The 22,922-nt window shown below is 45.9% G+C and overlaps 1 protein-coding gene across 4 annotated transcripts in view; it reads left to right on the top strand.

Moving 5' to 3' along the window:
• LOC125704980 (zinc finger MYM-type protein 1-like) overlaps positions 1-22,922 on the top strand; it is a 161,346-nt gene that overhangs the window by 41,273 nt on the left and 97,151 nt on the right. For all 4 annotated transcript variants that reach the window (XR_007381311.1, XM_048971219.1, XM_048971218.1 and 1 more), the window contains 4 exons: positions 2,111-2,224; positions 3,022-3,141; positions 15,587-15,694; positions 16,098-16,190. Coding sequence is in view for 3 of the 4 variants with exons in the window: in XM_048971219.1 (XP_048827176.1) it covers positions 2,111-2,224; positions 3,022-3,141; positions 15,587-15,694; positions 16,098-16,190 (435 nt within the window). In the remaining variant the exon portion in view is untranslated. The remainder of the gene's footprint in view (positions 1-2,110; positions 2,225-3,021; positions 3,142-15,586; positions 15,695-16,097; positions 16,191-22,922) is intronic.

Below are 22,922 nucleotides of genomic sequence, written 5' to 3'. Positions count from 1 at the left end.
ATGGTGCGGATGGAAATCCTAATCCTACCCCTCCTCATATGCTAACGTTTAACATGTATGGTGCGGATGGAAATCCTAATCCTACCCCTCCTCATATGCTAACGTTTAACATGTATGGTGCGGATGGAAATCCTAATCCTACCCCTCCTCATATGCTAACGTTTAACATGTATGGTGCGGATGGATATCCTAATCCTACCCTCCTCATACACTAACGTATAACATATATGCTGCAGATGGATATCCTAATCCTACCCCTCCTCATACACTAACGTATAACACGTATGGTGTGGATGGATATCCTAATCCTACCCCTCCTCATATGCTAACGTTTAACATGTATGGTGCGGATGGATATCCTAATCCTACCCTCCTCATACACTAACGTATAACATATATGCTGCAGATGGATATCCTAATCCTACCCCTCCTCATACACTAACGTATAACATGTATGGTGCGGATGGAAATCCTAATCCTACCCCTCCTCATATGCTAACGTTTAACATGTATGGTGCGGATGGAAATCCTAATCCTACCCCTCCTCATATGCTAACGTTTAACATGTATGGTGCGGATGGAAATCCTAATCCTACCCCTCCTCATATGCTAACGTTTAACATGTATGGTGCGGATGGAAATCCTAATCCTACCCCTCCTCATATGCTAACGTTTAACATGTATGGTGTGGATGGGAATCCTAATCCTACCCCTCCTCATACACTAACATATAACATGTATGGTGCGAATGGATATCCTAATCCCACCCCTCCTCATACACTAATGTATAACATGTATGGTGCGGATGGATATCCTAATCCTACCCCTCCTCATACACTAACGTATAACATGTATGGTGCGGATGGATATCCTAATCCTAACCCTCCTCATACACTAACGTATAACATGTATGGTGCGGATGGATATCTTAATCCTACCTCTCCTCATACAGTAACGTATAACATGTATGGTGCGGATGGATATCCTAATCATACCCCTCCTCATACACTACCGTATAACATGTATGGTGCGGATGGATATCCTAATCCTACTCCTCCTCATACACTAACATATAACATGTATGGTGTGGATGGATATCCTAATCCTACCCCTCCTCATACGCTAACATATAACATGTATGGTGTGGATGGATATCCTAATCCTACCCTCCTTATACACTAACGTATAACATGTATGGTGCGGATGGATATCCTAATCATACCCCTCCTCATACACTAATGTATAACATGTATGGTGCGGATGGATATCCTAATCCTACCCCTCCTCATACACTAACGTATAACATGTATGGTGCAGATGGATATCCTAATCCTACCCTCCTCATACACTAACGTATAACATGTATGGTGCGGATGGATATCCTAATCCTACCTCTCCTCATACACTAATGTATAACATGTATGGTGCGGATGGATATCCTAATCCTACCCCTCCTCATACGCTAACGTATAACATGTATGGTGTGGATGGGAATCCTAATCCTACCCCTCCTCATACACTAACGTATAACATGTATGGTGCGGATGGATATCCTAATCCTACCCCACCTCATACACTAACGTATAACCTGTGTAGGTGGAGTTTGGTTCCTTGTTACAGTAACGCGTCCCTGATGTGAATGTTACTTGTTTTGGCCCCTCACCTTCCAATGGGGGCCCAGCTCCTGATCCCTGTGTGTCCCTCCTGCCCTGGAATTTCACTGAAGGCCTGACTGCAGCCCATCGCCCTGCCTTCATATGTGCTTATTGGGGTCACTCTTATCCACTTACCTGGATGGAATCATAGAGGCTGATTGGCTCATTTGGTCCCCCTATGCTTCTGGATTTATAGCTGTTTGGAAGCATGATTTAGGGTGAATAATGTCTCTCAGCCAAACACCCTCACTGACTTTTCATGACCCTTATTAATCTGCTTCCTAACCTGTGTGACTCTATGGGTTATAACTTAACCGCAAGCTGATCCTGTTCTCTGATCCTTACTTACACGTTACTTTAGACAAAAGCATCTGATACACAAATGAACCACTGAATGCATTTGTTTTTTCTTGTGTCTAATTACTTGTTGACTGAATATTCTTACCTCATTTCAGGTTCTTTCATCGAGTTCTCAACTGAATATTCCTCAACTCCAGCTGAGAAATCAACATTTGGAGGAATGTTTGGTGGAATCATATTCATCTTCATCGTTTTTGTTATATTCCGAAGTGAGTGTGTTTATGAATGGATTTCAGGAATATTGGACTCGAATTATGCATGTAGATTTATTTTCTGCTTTGTATTTAAACACAGAAATGTATGACGATTTACATAATTACATTTTTCATAATGCAATATCTGTTTTGTTCACTGTTAATCTGTATCCATGGGGCAGCACAATGGCTCAGTGGTTCGCACTGCTGCCTGACACCTCCAGGGTGCTGGTTTGAGTCCCACTTCTCTGTGTCTGTGTGCAGTTTGCATGTACTCCCCGTATCATGTGGGTTTGAGTCCCCCCTCCTGTGTCTGTGTGCAGTTTATATGTGCACCCCATGTCTTGTGGGTTTAAGTCCCGCTCTTCTGTGTCTGTGTGCAGTTTATATGTGCTCCCCATGTCATGTGAGTTTCCACCAGCTACTCTAGTTTCCTCCAGCAGCCCACAGTCTCTCTCTCAGGTTAATTGGTGTCTGTAAATTGCCCATAGCATGTGACTGTGTGCGTATGGCCTCCCATCCAAGCTGTACCTCTGCGGAGAGGGGTGGTCCTTTTTTTGTGGAGGCCCCTGGCTCAGCCTGTGTATTAAAGCCCCCCCAGCACCCTGGGTTACCTTTTGTTACCCTATTTATACCTTCAAATTAAGTTTTTTTTTTTACCACCGTGTCTGACATGGGATTTAACCCCTTATCCCCCAGCTGACAGGGCTGTGCCGAGCAGCGCCTTAAACACAGGACACTCAGCACATTTGTTCTATATTCTCTGTCTGAAATTAATTGTATGTTTGCTAACCGTTTTCTTCTCGTCTTAGTCATCAACATTGTGCTTTGGACAAAATATTCTAAAGACAGAGAAAAAAGAGTGAAAATACGTATCATCATAGGAGGAATAACTGGAGTTACATTCCTGGTCATCACGGTTTCATCCATAAGTAAGTCTGTGTATAAGTTCCCCTTGTGTGCTGTTTGCATGCTCTCCCCGTGTTTCCCTCCATTCAGTGGCTTTATTAGGTTCACCTGTTCAACTGCTTGTTGAAGAAAATATCTAATCAGCCAATCATATGTCAGCATCATATTGTATAAAATAATGCTGATATAGGTCTGGAGCTTCAGGTAATGTTCACATCAAACACCAGAATGGGGAAGAAAGCTGATTTATTTGACTTTGAACGTGACATGTTTGTTGGTGCCTGGCGTGCTGGTATGAGTATTTCAGAAATTGCTGATCTGCTGGGATTTTCACACACAACCATCCTAGGATTTACAGAAAATGGACTGAGAAAGAAATAACGTCCAGTGAGCCGGCGGTTCTCTGGGAGAAAATCCCATGTCGGTTCTTTACAAACTTTGGTGCTGAAAAGGACCTTTTATTGTTACAGGAGGTGACTGGAAGAGTGATAATAGGCTGGCAGAGTGACAATAGGCTGGTAGAGTGACAATAGGCTGGCAGAGTGATAATAGGCTGGTAGAGTGACAATAGGCTGGTGTTGGAGTACGCCGACTCCACCGGGTCCATAGATGAGAAGAGATCACCCAGAGGCAGGAGTTGTTGGAGGAGTTGTCCAATAACCTTTTATTCCATCAGATCGATCTGGGAACTCTGTAACACACCGTATCCCTACAGAGTTCGACTTCCTTGCTGTTCATGTGTGTCTTATACCCCTTCTACAAGTAGCCCCTGCCCCTGTCCTTACATTTCCACATTCTGGCAATTTCGCCTTATCTGGTACACCATGTTGTTCTCCTTTGCCTAGCAACTGTCACCACAGCCTGCGTCAATAGATATAGCCTGCGTCAATAGAATAGACTTTGGTACGCACAGAGCCTCCCTATATGTCCTTGGTCCCCTGCATATATCTAGGAGATCACTACTTATGGTGGAAGTCTTCTTCCCTGAGCTCGAGCTCCTCCTCCCCGTCCAGAAGGGCGAGGAGGGGCATCATGTGTGGTAGACTCGGATCACGTTTCTCTATGGTACACGTGATCAGTCGTACGGACAGGACTCGTAGGCAGAATGCTAACATTAGGAACATGGATAAATCCATGGTCACAGCACACCGCATAGCATACACACAGTCTTCCCCCAAAGCCCCCCTTTTTATCTCAGTCGTCTCCATCCTCCAGTTATCAGTCATCCAGTTTATCGATGGCGCTGCTGTGTTGAATTTCAACGGTACAGCCTTTATTGTAGGGAATGCTACAGGACCTCTGACCCTGACTTCAAATATTAATTTACTTCAGCATCATAATAAAAACAGTCTGTTTCATCATTAAAGGAAAAGAATTTGTTTTCAACAGAACTGCTACTCGACACAGATTAATTAGGCAGGTCAGACAGTGCATAATGCTGGTCAGACAGTGTATAATGCAGGTCAGACAGTGTATAATGCAGGTCAGACAGTGTATAATGCAGGGGGCGCAGAGGCAAAGGATGATTAATGTGACAGTAATGGAAGGAACACGGTGAGGTATGCTGTCCACCGGCCAAAAAAGGCCATACAGCCACCCCCAAGTGACACTGCCATGTTCATCCCAGTGAAGCTGCTTCAGCACCTCTGTCATGAGCTGTATAGCCAAAGAGATATCGGCATCATCACTGGCCGGGACATACTGTACGTGCAGCATTCATCCTCTGTCATGTGCTGTATAACCAAAGAGATATCGGCATCATCACTGGCCGGGACATACTGTACGTGCAGCATTCATCCTCTGTCTTGTGCTGTATAACCAAAGAGATATCGGCATCATCACTGGCCGGGACATACTGTACGTGCAGCATTCATCCTCTGTCATGTGCTGTATAACCAAAGAGATATCGGCATCATCACTGGCCGGGACATACTGTACGTGCAGCATTCATCCTCTGTCATGTGCTGTATAACCAAAGAGATATCGGCATCATCATTGGCCGGGACATACTGTACGTGCAGCATTCATCCTCTGTCATGTGCTGTATAACCAAAGAGATATCGGCATCATCACTGGCCGGGACATACTGTACGTGCAGCATTCATCCTCTGTCATGTGCTGTATAACCAAAGAGATATCGGCATCATCACTGGCCGGGACATACTGTACGTGCAGCATTCATCCTCTATCACAGCCCACATGCCTCCCTCCTTCACCAGCAAGATATACAGCATCAGTCTGCTCTGGGTTGAGCTCTTTGTTGATTCCGGTTATGGCATCAGTGGTGGCATTAACAAATAGTGCTAGACGGTAATGGATAATCTCCAGTTGATTCCATACTTGTGCCAGATCGTACTGGTTAAATATAGCGTCCAGTTGTGCAGGAGGCAGGAATATACGCTGTGGCCACACCCCCAATAGCGGTCTGACATACCGGCAGCGGTGGCAGTTGCCCAGTGCTCTATGATGCAGAGGTTCCTGAGAATCGTCTGTCAATTTATGACCTCGCTTCGCTGCCCCCCCCCCCAGAAAACATATTTGTCACCAATGTCACAATCACTGTGATGGCGGCCGTCACAAGGGCCCAGGGAACCCTGATGCATCCTTGCCTCGTCCCTCTTATGTCTGTGTAACGGGTAGATGGGAGTGAGGCGACACCGGTGATTGGTGCCTTTCTTGTGGCGTATTGGTGCTCAGAGTGTGGGCACGCCCAATCAGCACTCATCCCACCTCATCCAGGCACGTCGTCACCTAATGACTCTCCTCCTGTTGTCCCTGCTGAGCCCCGCCGGGCTCCGGTAGTCTCCTGCAGTGTGAGGCGTGTATCCAGGTGGCTCTCTCTCCAACCTCCAAGTCTGCATCTGGAAGCAGGATCTGGAAGGGTCTCAGTCACCGCTTGGATCTCCAGTTCTTCCTCCGTTAGTCCTTTACCGCGATCCAGTCCCCAGGTCTCAGGTCGTGCAGCTTGGCCTGAGCGGCTGCCCAGGTCACTTATTTTACCGACGTGTGACAGGTTCACCCCCACAGCCCCATCCTACCGCTTCCTCACGCACCATCAGACACGGGGACAGCAGGCAGATCACAAGCTCTCTTTTATTCGTGCAGTAATGGTCAGTATCATCAGTACACGGTCATGGTGGTTTCAAGTGGCCTCAGGACAAACCCCCGTCCAATATCCAAACTTGGTTTTTTTTGTTCAAAATATTACTACATACTTGTAAGTTGCTTTCAAACACAAATAAACCAAAAGCGCAGTTCAATTAAAACCGAGCTGGAAAGAGCCATTTACTTCTAATATATTACTGCTAATATAACAAACTCAAGCTATTTCTTTATTTCTTCGCAATAGTTGCACCAGAGGTATTGCATAACAATTTTAAGTATAAAGGAATGGAACAGAAAACACATTAATACAATAAGACATTAGGAACTCACAGCGACATCGTATATTGACTGAATGGTATATTAGCTGGGGGCGGCATGGTGGTGCAGTGGTTAGCACTCTTGTCTCACACCTCTGCGGCCCGGGTTCGAGTCTCCACCTGGGTCACATGTGTGTGGAGTTTGCATGTTCTCCCCATGTCGTCGTGGGGTTTCCTCCGGGTACTCCAGTTTCCCCCCACAGTCCAAAAACATGCTGAAGCTAATTGGACTTGCTAAATTGCCCATAGAAATGCATGTGTGCGTGAATGGTGTGTGAGTGTGCCCTGCGATGGGCTGGCCCCCCATCCTGGGTTGTCCCCTGCTCCGTGCCCATTGCTTCCGGGATAGACTCCAGACCCCCCGCAACCCAGTAGGATAAGCGGAAAAAGGATGGATGGTATATTAGCTGACTAGAGTAGCCAGCTAACTAACTTACAGAAATACGGCGTTAGCACCTAATGCAACCCAAGCGTCTGCTTATCGAACCAGAACTGCATTGTAAACAAGTGAAATCCTGAATGTATTACCTGCAATAAATGTAGACGGTCTAGTGAAGTCATAGAGGTTTCAAACGGCCTCAGGACAAACCCCTTTTGTAGGCACTTGGACATTTTTTTCAAATACCTGCAATGATAATATCAATGTTTCCACTAGATAGAGGTGAAGCTCCCGAACAAAATGAGCCCTCATTTGTAAAAATTGACCCACTGAGCCCCAAGATGATCGAAATTGAAGTTGCAATTAATGTCCCTTTTGTCTTAATGGATAATGAGTTAAGACAATAAAAAAGTCTGATCTGTGATCTAAACCTAAACCCCGCTGTTTGCTGTGGGGACCGTACCACACCCCACCTCTCACTTCACACCCCGCTGTTTGTTGTTGGCACCGTACCACACCCCACCTCTCACTTCACACCCCGCTGTTTGTTGTTGGCACCGTACCACACCCCACCTCTCACTTCACACCCCGCTGTTTGTTATTGGGACTGTACCACACCCCACCTCTCACATCGCACCTCGCTATTTGTTGTTGGGACCGAACCACATCCCACCTCTCACTTCACACCCCGCTGTTTGTTGTTGGGACTGTACCACATCCCACCTCTCACTTCACATCCCGCTGTTTGTTGTTGGGACCATACCACACCCCACCTCTCACTTCACACCTCGCTATTTGTTGTTGGGACCGAACCACACCCCACCTCTCACTTCACACCTCACTGTTTGTTGTTGGGACCGAACCACACCGCACCTCTCACTTCAGACCCCGCTGTTTGTTGTTGGGACCGAACCACATCCCACCTCTCACTTCACACCCCGCTGTTTGTTGTTGGGACTGTACCACACCCCACCTCTCACTTCACAGCCCGCTGTTTGTTGTTGGGACTGTACCACACCCCACCTCTCACTTCACAGCCCGCTGTTTGTTGTTGGGACTGTACCACACCCCACCTCTCACTTCACACCCCGCTGTTTGTTGTTGGGACTGTACCACACCCGACCTCTCACTTCACACCCCGCTGTTTGTTGTTGGGACCGAACCACATCCTACCTCTCACTTCACACCTCGCTGTTTGTTGTTGGGACCGAACCACACCCCACCTCTCACTTCACACTCCGTTGTTTGTTGTTGGGACCGAATCACACCCCACCTCTCACTTCACACCTCGCTGTTTGTTGTTGGGACCGAACCACACCCCACCTCTCACTTCACACTCCGCTGTTTGTTGTTGGGACCGTACCACACCGCACCTCTCACTTCACACCTCGCTGTTTGTTGTTGGGACCGAACCACACCCCACCTCTCACTTCACACCCCGCTGTTTGTTGTAGGGACCGAACCACACCCCACCTCTCACTTCACAGCCCGCTGTTTGTTGTTGGGACCGAACCACACCCCACCTCTCACTTCACACCCTGCTGTTTGTTGTTGGGACCGAACCACATCCCACCTCTCACTTCACACCCTGCTGTTTGTTGTTGGGACCGAACCACATCCCACCTCTCACTTCACACATCGCTGTTTGTTGTGAGGACCGTACCACACCCCACCTCTCACTTCACAGCCCGCTGTTTGTTGTTGGGATTGTACCACATCCCACCTCTCACTTCACACTCCGCTGTTTGTTGTGAGGACCGTACCACATCCCACCTCTCACTTCACACCCCGCTGTTCTGCACAGCTAGTTACCCTTTTGCGTTGCTATAGACTGAAGTTTCTGCAAATCTAAAACCACAGTGTTAGTTTCACAGGCATTATCTTTGCACACCATCATCTGTATAGTTGGCTGTGCTGCTGCTGCTTTGGCTCTCTTACCTTTTTGGAAAGGTAAGGCAACACCAGACATTTACATATTGTTAGATTTTTGGGTAAAATAATAGCTTGCAATAAATCAGAAAATTTATTCATTGGGTGCAGACATTGTACAGCTCACCAATGGCAGCAGCTCTTACTAATGGTATAACATCAGAGTTTCACACTACACAGGGGAACCAGGCAAGGATGTCCACTCTCACCATCACTTCTCGCCCTCTTCATTGAACCTCTTGCTGCTGCAATCAGGCTAAATAACATCACCAAAGGAATACAAACACTCAACACCCATCATAAGATTTGTCTCTGTGCCGACGATATATTACTTTATCTGCAAGAGACTTTAAACTCTATAAATGAGACTCTCACTCTAATTAATTCGTTTTCAAAAATCTCTGATTATATGCTATAAACTGGACAAAATCAACAATTCTACCTACAGTATAATTGGTGACAAATTACACAATACTCTTCAAAACCTACCTTTTCAAATTCCACTTGGTAACATCAAGTATCTAGGCATACATATTTCAGCTGGTCCATCTGAATCACCCCTCTTAAATTTCAGTCCCTTAAAAAAAAAAAATAGATGATGATTTGAACCGCTGGGTACACTTTCCATTATCATTAATTGACGGAATTGCTGCAGTAAAAATGTTTATATTACCAAAAATAAACTACCTGTTCGCAATGATACCAACCGCACCAACCACTAGATGGTTCAACTTACTGAACTTAATAATTTTATTGGAGAAACAAAACACCCAGAATCAAACTAGCTACATTACAGGAACAAAAATTGAAGGAGGATTAGAAGCACTATCCATCCATTTTCCAAACCGCTTATCCAACTGGGTCACGAGGAGTCCTAGAGCTCATCCCAGAAGCAATGGGCACGAGGCAGGGAACAACCCAGGGCAGCCCATCGCAGGGCACACTCATACACCATACCCGAACCCGGGTCCCAGAGGCGTGAGACAACAGTGCTAACCACTGCACCACCATGCCGCCCCTTTGAAGCACCAAACTTAGAAAATTATTATTTAGCAAGTCAGCTACAATATATTGTCAACTGGATACATCCAAACCAACAGAATAACCAGTGATTAGAAATAGAACAGTCTGAATGTAAAGAAGTTCTCTTTGCAGACAGACCATTTCTTAGCACTGCTCTGAAACTCTATAGCTGATGTAATAACACTGTAATTTCAACATTTAACTTTAACAGCCTGGTGGAAAATCAACTAAATTTTTTATGTAAATATGAAACCGCGAAAATACACTCCAATATAGCATTACCCAGACTTTCTACTCAAAAAAAAACATTTTTCCTTAATGCATGAGAACTGAAGAGTATCACACACCTTGAGCACCTATTCCATAGCAACAGCTTTATCACGTTTCCACATCTTACTCATATGTATGACATGGGAGACAAGCAGTTTCTGCATTACCTCCAACTTAAAGCAGCCCTGAAATCTAAGATAAGTCCATCTAACAACAATCTACAGCCATCCTAATTAGTAGAGGAAATACTCAAAATAACAAGTCAGAAAAAAATTATTTCAAAATTATATAAACTAATATCTATGGCAAATTCAATGATTTCCATCCCAATTGAAGCCTGGGAAAAAGATCTGTCATTCACTCCTGATAAGGAATTCTGGCTCCAGATCTGTAGGAACACCTTCACAATGACTAATAACACTAATCTTCAGCTTATACAATATAAGGTGATCCACAGAGTGCACATCACCCAGCACAAAATGCACAAGATGGGATTTATAGAGTGATATTTGTTCACATTGAACTTTAAAAACTGTAGATGAGTATTTCCACTCCATCTGCTCATGTCCCCCAACTCAACACTTTTGGCAAAAAGTTATCAACACAATCTCTTGTATTATGGATGGTATCATTCCACTATCCCCATCTCTCTGTCTGCTTGGTGATCATTCAACAATAAATCCACCAATCCCAAATTTCAGACCTCTGCTCGTTGCCTTGGCAATTGCCAAAAAAACAATCCTGTTAAGCTGGAAAACTAGAAACACACTAAACATCATGCAGTGGTTAAACCTCCTCAGAGAACAGATGTGAATGGAAAAAAATAACATTTCAGCATCAACTTCCACATTTCCAAGAAGTCTGGGGTCTTTTATCACCCCTCTAGACTTGCCTGTGAGCTAATTCCCAATAAACACATACATTACATTCCAACTTAATACTATTAACTATCTAATTAATTCCGAACATTCCCACACATCATCTATTTATTTATTTATTAATCTGATACAAATATTCATGCACTTTATTTCTGTCTATCAATTTGTCTGTCTGTCTGTCTGTCTTTCCATCTGTGTGTCTGTGTTCAAAGTCCTGTCGAGTCTCTCTCTTCTCTCTCCCTTCCTGTTTAACTTTATTATTTACTGTTTTGAGGGAGTATGTAGGTGGTTGAGGTACAGCTTCACTAAAGTTTTGTAACTGAAAATGTCATTAAAAATAAAGTTACCTTCCAAGAGGGGGGGGGTGGCTGGGCAAAAAACCAATCCCTGTTACTCTTCCTGCATCTAATGACTTCCCATTGGCCGATACACGATGCCCCAGACATTCAGTTTTCCTGAATTATAATTTTGACAGGCTGGCTTTGTGCCGGTGCTCTGCCAAATGGCATAGTAGTGTTACAGTGTCTTTTTCACATTGTCCTTCGGATGGCGCTGCTAGCAGAAGGTCATCTACATGCTGTAGGAGAGCCGTGCCTGGTGACAAGCCCAGAGAGCTCAGGCTGTCTTCAGAGCTTCATTATAAATCGTCAGCCATTCACAGTATCCCTGACACAGTCTGGTAAACGTAAAAGATTTGTCCTCAAACTGGACTGCAAACCAGTACTGACTGTCTGGGTGTATCGATACGCTGAAATATACTCCCAGTCATCCGCACTCATACATCATCTCACCCAGGGGCCCAGATCCTTCCTCTCATCCTCTGCATCTTTGGCCAGTGACACATGCGGCTGCCCCCCCCCCCCCATACACACATACCTGGAGTGTAGGGGTGAGTCTTTCCCCTGTTTACTCCCATAGCACCAACACACAGCATCTCCTATCACTCCAGAACATCATTTCCAACCTTAGCTTATCTCTCCTCCATTTATACCATTCATTCTCATAATGCTCATCTGGACCCCCTTTGAAACATGCCAGTCAGAGTGCAAATCACTAGGGCTCATATATTATACATTGTGTGTGTGTGTCTTTGCCTGGTTTATCAGTAAGTAAATCACTGAACACACAGCTGTAGGTACGAGTCTCCATTCACACACATACAGAAGGCGAAGGATCATGTGTCACTAAAGTGAAACTGCTGGGTCACTCATGCCCAATTCGCTCAGTCTCGTCACTGACAATCCCTCTGGGGTGCTGATTAGCACTATGGCCAGTTTGCACATCATATCACGTGCCTGTAAATTTACAGGACAGCACTGCAAATGGTAGGTATGTCAATTTGAATTTAGTATCTGGATTCAGAAGACATCTTAAAGGTTTTGTGAACTTTTCTGTTATAATTTGGCCAGACGCTCCCACAGTGTTCAGGAACCTTCCGCTAAGTTTGGGTGGCGAGTCGAACTCAGACATTTTTATTACAAAATTTCCTGCTTCTGAATCAACCAGAAACTCTGTCTTTTCCTTCCACCATCAATATCACAGTGGTTAAAGCCTTATGCGTGTCTGAGTCGTATTCTACATGTGTGACTTGCAGCTTCTGTACTTTCTGTCTTAGATATATGATAGCTTGTGTCACGAGAATCGCAGGAATTTCTAATAAGCAAGAGAGTCTTCATTGCAGTTAGCTGGGTTAGTAAGGAGCATAGTATCATTAGGGCAGTGGACAGTGTGTATTTGGACTCACCCCTTCCCGTCCCCCCACCCTCGACTCAGTCCCCCCCGGCCGCCGCGTTATCACCTTGGATCCTGCCCCTGTCCCTCCCTGAGCCCCTGCTTCTGCCCCATCCTCGTCCTCATGCCGTTATATTTCCAGTGCTCTGCACCATGGTGAGCATTGCCTTGTAGAGCGTCGTCCTTTTTGTTCTGTTGTTTCTGCGCTCTGCCTCTTAGTAACTTCTCTGCATATTTCACATGTTGTTCAATTACTGTAAATGTAATTTGCCAGAATCACAGGTGATGCAAGTCTGTTTGCAGCTATGTCCAGTCTCAGTCTGTTTAAAAACTATTTAAAATGGGCTTTGCAGGTGGTCACAGCTGGGTCTGCATTCATGTTGCCTGGTCTTGCTATTCCACAATGGGCCTCATTAACCTCCATCAGCCTCTACAAATACCGCATGACAGTCTCTCTCTCCTGTTGTTTGCAAGAGGAGATCGAAATTCTCTGTAGAACTGTCCCAGTTCTTTTGCAAACCTCACTCCCCCTGTTTATCAGGGGGTTGGTGACGTTCCACGCTATTTCATTGAGGTCATCAGCAGCCCAGGGTCAGTGGACTAACATACAGTCACCATCGGGTCCTTCCACTCCAGCCATGAGCAACTGGAGGATGTCGTGTAGTTGACTGCTGTCATCTGGGCCCAACGGGTTTCCCGTGCTTTGTGGCTGGGCAGTTCTGGAACGAGTATGACTGGAGACAGGGGATGTCAGGTCGGCTGGGGCACGGGGCTGGTCAGGCTGATGTGATTGTGATGCCATGGGCTGTCGGCTGGTCGGGATGGACTGTCTCCTTTTTTATTCTCTCTGTTGTAGGACAGAGTTCTCTTTACCAGTCATTCACCAGCGCTGGGCAGATTCAAACTTTGCTTAAAAGAAAACTGCTTGGGTCCCAGACATTCCTGCGAGTTTAAGTCGCCTCAGCCAATCCAGTTCAGAGAGACCAGTATTCATGTAAAATGTTTTACTCACCTCTGTGATTCCCTGGATCACAGCGGCCTTGGAACCTGTTTCCTATTTAGCTCCTGGTCCCAGTGCTTATGGGATCCTGCTGACATGTGATCCTGGAAAAGCAGCCAAAGACAGGGTATGAAAGCAGCACATTCTCTATTAGGTTATCTGATGCACCAAATAAGCCGGGACACCGTGTCTGCAGACAACAAGTGCCTACAGTTATTTTATTGTGCAGCTCCTTTATACTTCTGACTCATGTTTATCATTCTATGCCATAAGAAAGAAGGTTCACAGTTACTGTCTCTGTGTGCAGCCAAACAGAACCGGCCAGAACCAGCTCTGTAATTGTCAGTGTCACCTTCCTCTTGCTCAGCTGCTAAGCGGCCCCAACTTTCCATTTACTACAGCGGGATGCAGTGAGCGGCAACAGGTTCTACAGGGTTGTTTCCTCCTCATGTGGGCTGGTCATTCTGCTCAGGCAGGGCCTTCAAATTCATATTCTCAATTCAGGAGGAAATGCTGACGGCAGGTTCTCTTATATTCTTTCTGACCTGAGGGGCTCATTCTTCCTGTATCTGTCTAACCATGTCCTCAAACTCCAGGAATATGAAGCTGTTATTGGAACAGCCATCCACGACCCTGTCCTGGATAAATCTCCCTCTCCTGTGGGTAGCCGGGCGCCCCCCTCCCCTCATTCCCTGTGTAAATCTGTGGAGGACCTCAATTTAGTCGACTCATTCCGTCTAATGAACCCCTCCACCAGAGAAAACTCTTTATTCTCTCCTCGCTTCAGGTCCCAGTCTGGCATATATTACATCTTTGTTTCTCATACCTGCTGTTTCTAATGCTTCTCTGCTTTTATCTTCTTTATCTGATCACAAGTGCACTTTACCCCAGTTGGCTGTGCCCTCTCTACCTCTTCAGGCCTTGCAATGGAGATTGAAGAATTTATCTCTGTTAATGGGGGCTCCACTGATGACCCAGCCTACTGCTGCATGGCTGATAAGGGCTTCCTTTGTGATGCCAAGGTTCCTTTTGCTAGCAGCCTGACTTACGAATGTCGTCAGATGATTTCTGATCTTGAAAAGCGCCTCTCAGTTAGAAAGTGAGCCTTGCTGTGGTGGATCAGGACCATGAGGTCTGTATTTCTAACACAAGGGCCAAGCTGAATACTCTTCTGTCACACCGTGTCGAGTTTGTGGTTCATCGCACCAGGTCTCACTATTATGTGTCTGGTGACAGACCTAGTAAACTATTGGCTCTCAGGTTTAGGCAGTGTGACTCATTTTCAATGATCTCTTCAGTTAAACCTAAAGATGGGGTCCAAACCACCAACCCTCTGGGAATCAGCAACTGTTTTTTTTCAGTTTTTTTCAGTTTTACTCAGATTTATTCTCCTTACCCTCTGTCACCCCCCCTTCTGTCTCCCCAGCCTCCGATCCCGGTTTGTTTCTTGATGCCTAACCCCTCCCCCTGCTCTCAGGTCCAGAAGCCTCTGTGCTTGATGCTCCTCTTTCAATCGCTGAACTTAAAGAGGTTCTGGACTCCATGAGCCCAGGGAAATCTTCAGGGCTGATGGCTTCCCTCTCCATCTCCTTTCTGAATTTTGGAAACTGCTTTCTACTCCACTCTTCCACTTCCTTCTCTTAATGCATCTATTATGATTTTACTGTTTAAACAAAGTGAAAAACCCTCAGACTGTGTCCAATAGTTCAGTGTTCAATAAGGGATTCAAACCCAGAACCCCCAGGTGACAGGCCTGTGCAGCACCAGTGAACACATCTGTGTTTGTACTCTGACATGAATTTCATGGTGACTGACTCTATTCTTCCTTTATTTTAGTTGCTGTCAGCGTTTATCTGGAGAAATACTCAGCTCTAGCTTGGCAAGAACAACTTGCAACATTTTCCACTTTATTAATGTTTCCAGTCATCATGGTTTTATTCCCAGGTAAGTATGTTTTCAGGTTTTGTAAAGTATCTATTTAAAAATTTGTCTTAGACTTTGGAATGTCAGGAACACTGGGGCAGAACTTGGTACTGAGGTATTTATTTGCTAAATTATACTGAATGAAACACACAAATGTTAAACTTTGGAATGACATTGATATTTAAAAGTGTGCTTTTCATAATTAATATCTACACAATTAGGGAATTATGATACAGTACCCAACTGAAACACCCTTTCATAACCCATTTAAATCTGCTGTGCACTATTAGTGCAGCATCCAATATGGGATTCAAACTCAGAACCCCCAGGTGACAGTGCTATGCAGGGTTTTAAACACAGGATCACTGAACACCTCTGTTTGTGTCTGTGACTGGTGACTGACACTTATCTTCCCTTATTTCAGTTGGTCTCGGTGTGTTTCGGATAATACGCTCCAAAATGATGGGAGGAACAGTACGACTTAGGGACATTCTTGCAATCATGGCTTATTTCCTGTGTAAGTATATTTATGTGGATTTATTTGTTCACATTAACATTTATGTCCATTGGCACATTAAGAATTCTGACCATAGTGAGATTTAGAGCTGTTTCATTTTCCATGGCACACAGGCCCAGTGGGCTCTGCTGCTTCTTAGCTCCAGGGCTGGGGGTTCGAGTCCCACCTCTGCTCTTTGTGTGGAGTTTGCAGGTTCTGGTGTTTGACTTGCATGGATTAAAGTTTTCTGTCGCTATGATGGATTTCGGTCAACTGAGTGCACTAAAGGTTACTAATGAGATTGATGCAGATCCGAAGGAAAAATAATGGGGCGGGTGGGGGGTAAACAAGATTCGTAGACAAAGTTCTGGAAAGGCTGTCTTTATCTTCAGTTCAATTACGATTTAATTATCCTTCCTAAAAATAAAAATAAACATCATAGTTTCGGTAGTTTGTTTAAACAAGCTATTTCCCGACGCTTGTTTAAGATGCAAAACTTCATAGTAAGGAGAAAATAATTCCCCAGCATTTAGTGCCACATCAGTCTCAAAGGTTTTTAATGTCCCAAAACAAAGACGAGATGCAAAAGGCCTTCTTGTTGCCGGGCATATCTAATAATAATAATAATAATAATAATAATAATAATAATAATAATAATAATAATAATAAGGCGTCGACAAGGAGTCGGCAGCAGGACCGAGGCAAGCGACGAGGCTTCCGCGGGGGACCCACAGGTGACCGCTAACCTGGCGGCCCAGGACCTGCTGGCGCCATCCGAGCCCCAGCGCTGGCGAGGGAGGGCGAGCCAGGGGGCAGGGTTGGTGGGACCCCAGCCCTGCGTCTGTGTCCTCTTCCCTTTTGGAACATGGACATAAGGACCCTTGGCCGGGGTCGGGCTTGCCGGGGCGAGGGCAGAGGAGTCACAGGGGGCAAAGTCACTAGAGGCGGAGGGAGCGCCTCGGGCGTTGCTGCTGCAGGTGGCGGGACTGGCAGGTCCGGAGCAGGCGAGACTGGTGTGGCCCCTTTAAGGATCCGGGGCACACGCGGGATAGCGTCCCGCACCGCGTTGGCCCCCATGTTGGCCAGTCGCTCCAGCTGGTAACAATACCGCTCGAGGGGCGGCGGCAGCTCCGCGGTGAGCGACTCCGGTTCCCGGAGCAGGAGGGGTTCCTCCTCGAAACCCGTCGGGAGCCACATCCCGGCTAGCGAGTGTGGGATATGCTGTGTAGCCTGAGTGCGGGACGTATACGTGAGCATGGGATGCTGGGAAGGTGAAAGATAGAAGCGGGATAGTGGCTGATATGTGCTCCATGCGAAAGGTGTTGCTTTAAATAAAGTTCCCCGAACGCTACTACAGTGTTGCTCTCACGCTTATTAGAATAGTTAACACAACATGGTGTCAGAAGTGCACTGTGAGTAGTGATGATTCGCTCGCACCGGGGTACAGAAAAGGGAGAACAGTTTAGACGTTAGTCCAAGACGTTACCTCTAGCGCGCCTTGCCGAAAGTCTGCAGCCGCGCCATTGCGCATTCGTCATGGAGGAGCTGGCAATCCCTGGTGCCGGACAGAATACTGGGTCGAGAGCTACCTTCAGCATTCAGCCACCGCAACCGATCGACTTCGCTAAGCCCCAAAATTGGCCCAGATGGATACGGCGATTTGAGCGTTTTCGCTTGGCAAGCAACCTGCATGTTTCCCCGGAAAACAACCAGGTGAACACTCATCTACTGCATAGGCGACGGGGCAGATGACATCTTGAGAGGGCTGACACTCACGGACGACTAGAGAGATAGCTATGATGCCGTGCGCGACGGACTCGACTCGCACTTTATTGTGAAAAGGAATGTGATTTATGAGCGAGCCAGGTTTAACATGAGAAAGCAGGGGGAAAACGAGACTGTTGAGTCTTTTATAACGGCCGTGTACGCGCTCGCTGAACACTGTCGCTACGGTACCCTACACGACGAGCTTATTCGAGACAGAATAGTTGTAGGCCTGGCGGACGCGAGATTGTCAGAGCGCATGCAACTAAACAGTGAACTGACTCTGGAAAAGGCTATAAACATGGCAAGACAGACGGAAGAAGTAAAACGGCAACAAAGCAGCCTGCGTGGTGACTTACATGCAACCGAAAAGGGAGCCAGCGCTGTCGACAGAGTAATTAACAGCGGCGCAGCGCACAAGAAGGATAAACCAACAGTCAATTGTGCTTTCAAACCGGCTAAAGTAAAGCTTGCGATGGGCAGCAACAGGTGCCACAAATGTGGCAAATTTCCTTCCCATCCTAGGCAGCAGTGCCCAGAAAACGAGGTGAACTGTGTGGCCTGTGTGGGAAAAAGGGACATTTTCAGCGTGTGTGTGCTTCAGCCACAACGGTGCATGAGATACCTGAGGATGACATTGTGTTCCTGGAGTCTGTGTCCGCGGGAGAAGACCCATGGATGGTGGATATTCTGGTGCTTGACACAAGAGTAAAATTTAAGATCAATACTGGAGCAGACGGGACCGCTATCCCAGAGTGGCTGTTTAATGACATTTATTCGCGCACCCAAAACCGGCGCTGAAACCAGTGACGAGGACATTCCTGGGACCTGGTCGGCAACCCCTTGATGTGCGGGGTGTTACTGACCTTCTGCTGCAAAAAGGACAGACAGAGTCAGCACAGGACGTGTATGTGATAAGGAACCTGCACACAGCTCTTCTGGGCAGGCCAGCTATTGCGAGTTTAGATCTGGTAGCTCGGCTTGACAGCATTAACTTGGAGACTCTGAAGGGAGAGAACCCAAAGCTGTGCTGTGGCTTAGGTGTTCTACAGCGGCCCTATGTTATCAAACTTCGATCTGATGCAGTGCCATTTTCTTTAAAAATGCCACGGAGGATTCCGACGCCCCTCATGTGTAAAGTCAGGGAGGAACTTCAATGCATGGAGAGAATAGGCGTCATCAGCATAGAGGAGCCGACTGACTGGTGCTCAGGAATGGTAGTGCCTAAAAAGAATGGTGGTGTTCGTTTATGTGTTGATCTGATGAAACTGAATGAAGCGGAATGCAGAGAGAAATACGTACTTCCTTCGATAGAACAGAGTCTTGGCATGTTAGCAGGTGCCAAGGTTTTCAGTAAACTAGATGCCAACACTGGGTTCTGACAAATTCCCCTAACAAAGGAGACAGTGAAGTATACTACATTTATTACACCCTTCGGGAGGTTTTATTTTAACCATCTTCCGTTTGGCACAAGTTCAGCTCCCGAGCATTTCCAGAACAGAATGGTGACAGAGGTCACAGAGGGACTCAAAGGTGTCCTGTGTCACATGGACGATGTGCTTGTCTGGGGGAAGACCGAAGAAGAACATGATGCCCGTTTACACACTGTTGGGGAAAGCAACAGGCTTTCCACCCCAACTCTGCACACACACTATTAATTATGAGACAACACACTTAAAGTTTTACTTGCGCAAGGGTAACCACACTCTCTGCAGGATGCGCTACAAAGGAATATGTTGCAAAGGGTGGTTCCCCTTGGCACCTTTATTTATAGTCAATGGGGGGCAGGGGTCTTGGAGTGAGAACAAAGAAAGGACTGTGAGAGTAAGAAGAAGTTCTGGTTTTCCTCAGGTGGACAACTATTTAAACACGTGCTCAGTATACGTGTAAACTAATATAATCTAAAGTATGAAGGTAAAGGAAAACAAAATAACGTATATACATATTTACACTCATTGCTGATTATACAGAAATGATAACAAATGATTAAAAACAATTTCTTCAACCTAACACACACGGTGATAAGGAAGATTCAAAAGGCTGGCATTACCTTGAACCTTGAATTGAAAAAGTGTGACCTGTCCAACAGTAGGGTGAACTTTCTCGGTCACATTCTTTCCGCCGAGGGAATTCTCCCCGATCCAGCCAAAACAGAGGCCATTCTGAATATGTCACCACCTACAAATGTCTCAGAGGTAAGAATTTTTTAGGGATGGTGAATTAATTATGGAAATTTATCCCTAATCTTGCAGAGAAGGACAAGCCGCTCAGAGACTTGTTGTCCAAATGGAACCATTGGGTCTAGGGACCAGACCAGGCTAAAGCCTTTAAGGTTTTAAAAGAAGAGTTGTCCTCAACTCCCATGTTGGCCCTGTACGACCCCAACAAGGACATTAAAGTGTCAGCAGATGCTTCATCCTTCGGGTTGGGGGCGGTCCTCACTCAGAAGTGGGCTGACGAATGGAAACCTGTGGCACATGCATCACGCTCCCTCTCCCCCACGGAGCAGCGCTATGCTCAGGTAGAAAAAGAAGCACTAGGCCTAACGTGGGCATGTGAGCGATTCAGAGATTATCTGCTTGGCATACACTTCACGATCGAGACGGACCACAAACCACTTCTCAGTCTCCTTGGAGCACAAGCTTTGGATACTCTACCTCCCAGAATTCAGGGCTTCCGAATGCGACTGATGAGGTTTACATATTCTATTATACATGTTCCAGGGAGGGACTTATGGACTGCGGATGCACTTTCACGGGCTCCAGTCCAGACGAAGCCCCATCAAGGTGACATGGATCTAATGGAGAGTACAAACATTTATGTTGACGTGCTGTTGAACAACCTGCCTGCAAGCAGCTCATACTTGGACAATCTGAAGAAACACCTTGGGGCTGATAGTGTTTGCGCTCAAGTGATGAAATGGTGATGAAATGGTGCACAGAGGGGTGGCCCGATCGCTCTGGGTGTGTTGGACCACTAAAATCATACTAGCCTGAGCGTGCTTTCCTTACAGTACACGATGGACTGTTGCTTAAGGGCACAAGGCTTGTGATACCTTCAGCACTGCGCAACGATGTTCTATGTAAACTCCATGAGGGACACTTAGGTGTGGTCAAGTGCAGGTCTCAGGCACGTCAGTCTGTGTGGTGGCCTGGCCTTAGCCATCAGCTGAATGAAGTCGTTCATAATTGCCGGATTTGTCTGAAGGAGAGGGACAATCACAGAGAGCCACTTCTGCCTACTGTATACGCTGAGAGGCCATGGCAGAGGCTGGGAGCAGATTTATTTACATTGAAAGGGCAAGAGTACCTGCTTGTAGTGGATTACTATTCCAGGTATGTTGAAATTGCTCGCATGTCACCCGCAAAGTCCTCTGTTGCGATTACCCACCTTGAATCAATGTTTGCTAGACATGGCATCCCAAAAACTTTGGTGACTGACAATGGGCCACAATTTTCAGGGATGGACTTTGCACACTTTGCTGTTGCATATGGGTTTAAACATGTGACAAGTAGTCCACTGTTTCCTCAAAGCAATGGGGAGGCCGAGAGAGCAATTCAGACCTTCAAAAGCCTTCTAAGGAAAGCATCTGACCCATACCTGGCATTGCTGGCGTACAGGTCCACACCGCTGTTTCACGGGTGTAGTCCAGCACAACTCCTCATGGGCAGGCGTCTGCGGACCACTGTGCCAGCCCTTCCTCAGCTTTTGCGACCTTGTCTGCCTGATGACGATGCGGTTTGTTCCCGGGAGGAGGAGATCCAGTACTTTCAGTTGCAATGCACGGCACAGAGCTATAAACCTGAGTCAACTCCAGCCTGGTAACACAGTATGGGTGACTGACTCTAAGGTGCAGGGGACAGTTGTCAAGGAACACGGCACCCCACACTCATACCTGGTGGATGTGTCACATAGGACAGGGCGGCCCAATCGTCGTCACCTGACTCCAATGCAGTCCTCTGATGAACACAGCAGTGGCATGCATGAGCCGTCTCAGGAATGCGTTACTCTACCCCCGATACACACTCCAACAACAACGCCAGAAACAACGCCCTAGAGACATGTGGGACTCAGAACAAGATCTGGCCGAGAGGTAGTGAAGCCTAATAGACTGGATTTGAAATTGTTGTTGTACAAATGTTCACTGTGTTACATGTCAGAAATGCAGGAGGTGTAGCAATGTAATTGTGTTTATAGGACGTAACTTGAGAGTTGTTCTTAATAATAATAATAGGCTAGTAGTAGTATATTTTGCATTTTCAAAAAAGTTCGGAATAGAACTTATTTATGTTTGGAAGTCAGTGGTGTGTCATGAAGTGTCTCATTCGGTAATAGTAGCTAAAAAAAAAAAAGGTCGGAAAACAGTGGATAAAACCCATTGCTTAAAGAAGCCAAAACTCCAAAACTCAAGAATCAGGACAGTGGCTCCGGTATCGCAAGTGCTGCGAGAGCTTATGCCCCGTTAAAAATGAATAAATATCAGCAGTTTTGTAGTCCGTTCCGTTTTCTTGCTGTTAACAGAGGAATGGCAATGAGATGCTGCTCTAAGTTTCCCGTATTTTAGTTATATAAAAGTATGTATAAAAAATATGTAGGCTATATAAATACTCCATAAAACCATATTTTACAGGACATCACTCGCGCGCGTCAGTTTGCTTTCGGTTTTGTCAGCATGGACACGCTTCTGCACGCGCTAATGCACAGATTTGTCGGACATCGACAAAACGGTAAAGAGTAAGTGGAGATAATGGCAACACATTCAGTTCATGGTGCAAAAAGATGAAAATGGCAGGTGTGCTTTTTGTGGTTTGCCATAAAAAACAGTCTATGGAAGCAATGGCTTTTTTCTTACCCACTCTTTTGGATATTACTAAAATTACTAAAGCATTGTTGTTAAAATAAATTTGCGCCGAAAACTTGCATAATGTTTCATTATTTATAGCCAATTATTGACAATAGTAAAGTCTTGCGTTAGCTTGAATTATTGTT

The sequence above is a fragment of the Brienomyrus brachyistius genome, chromosome 12 (assembly GCF_023856365.1).
Source record: "Brienomyrus brachyistius isolate T26 chromosome 12, BBRACH_0.4, whole genome shotgun sequence".
NCBI lineage: Eukaryota > Metazoa > Chordata > Actinopteri > Osteoglossiformes > Mormyridae > Brienomyrus > Brienomyrus brachyistius.
This window is presented reverse-complemented; position numbering and strand designations above follow the sequence as displayed.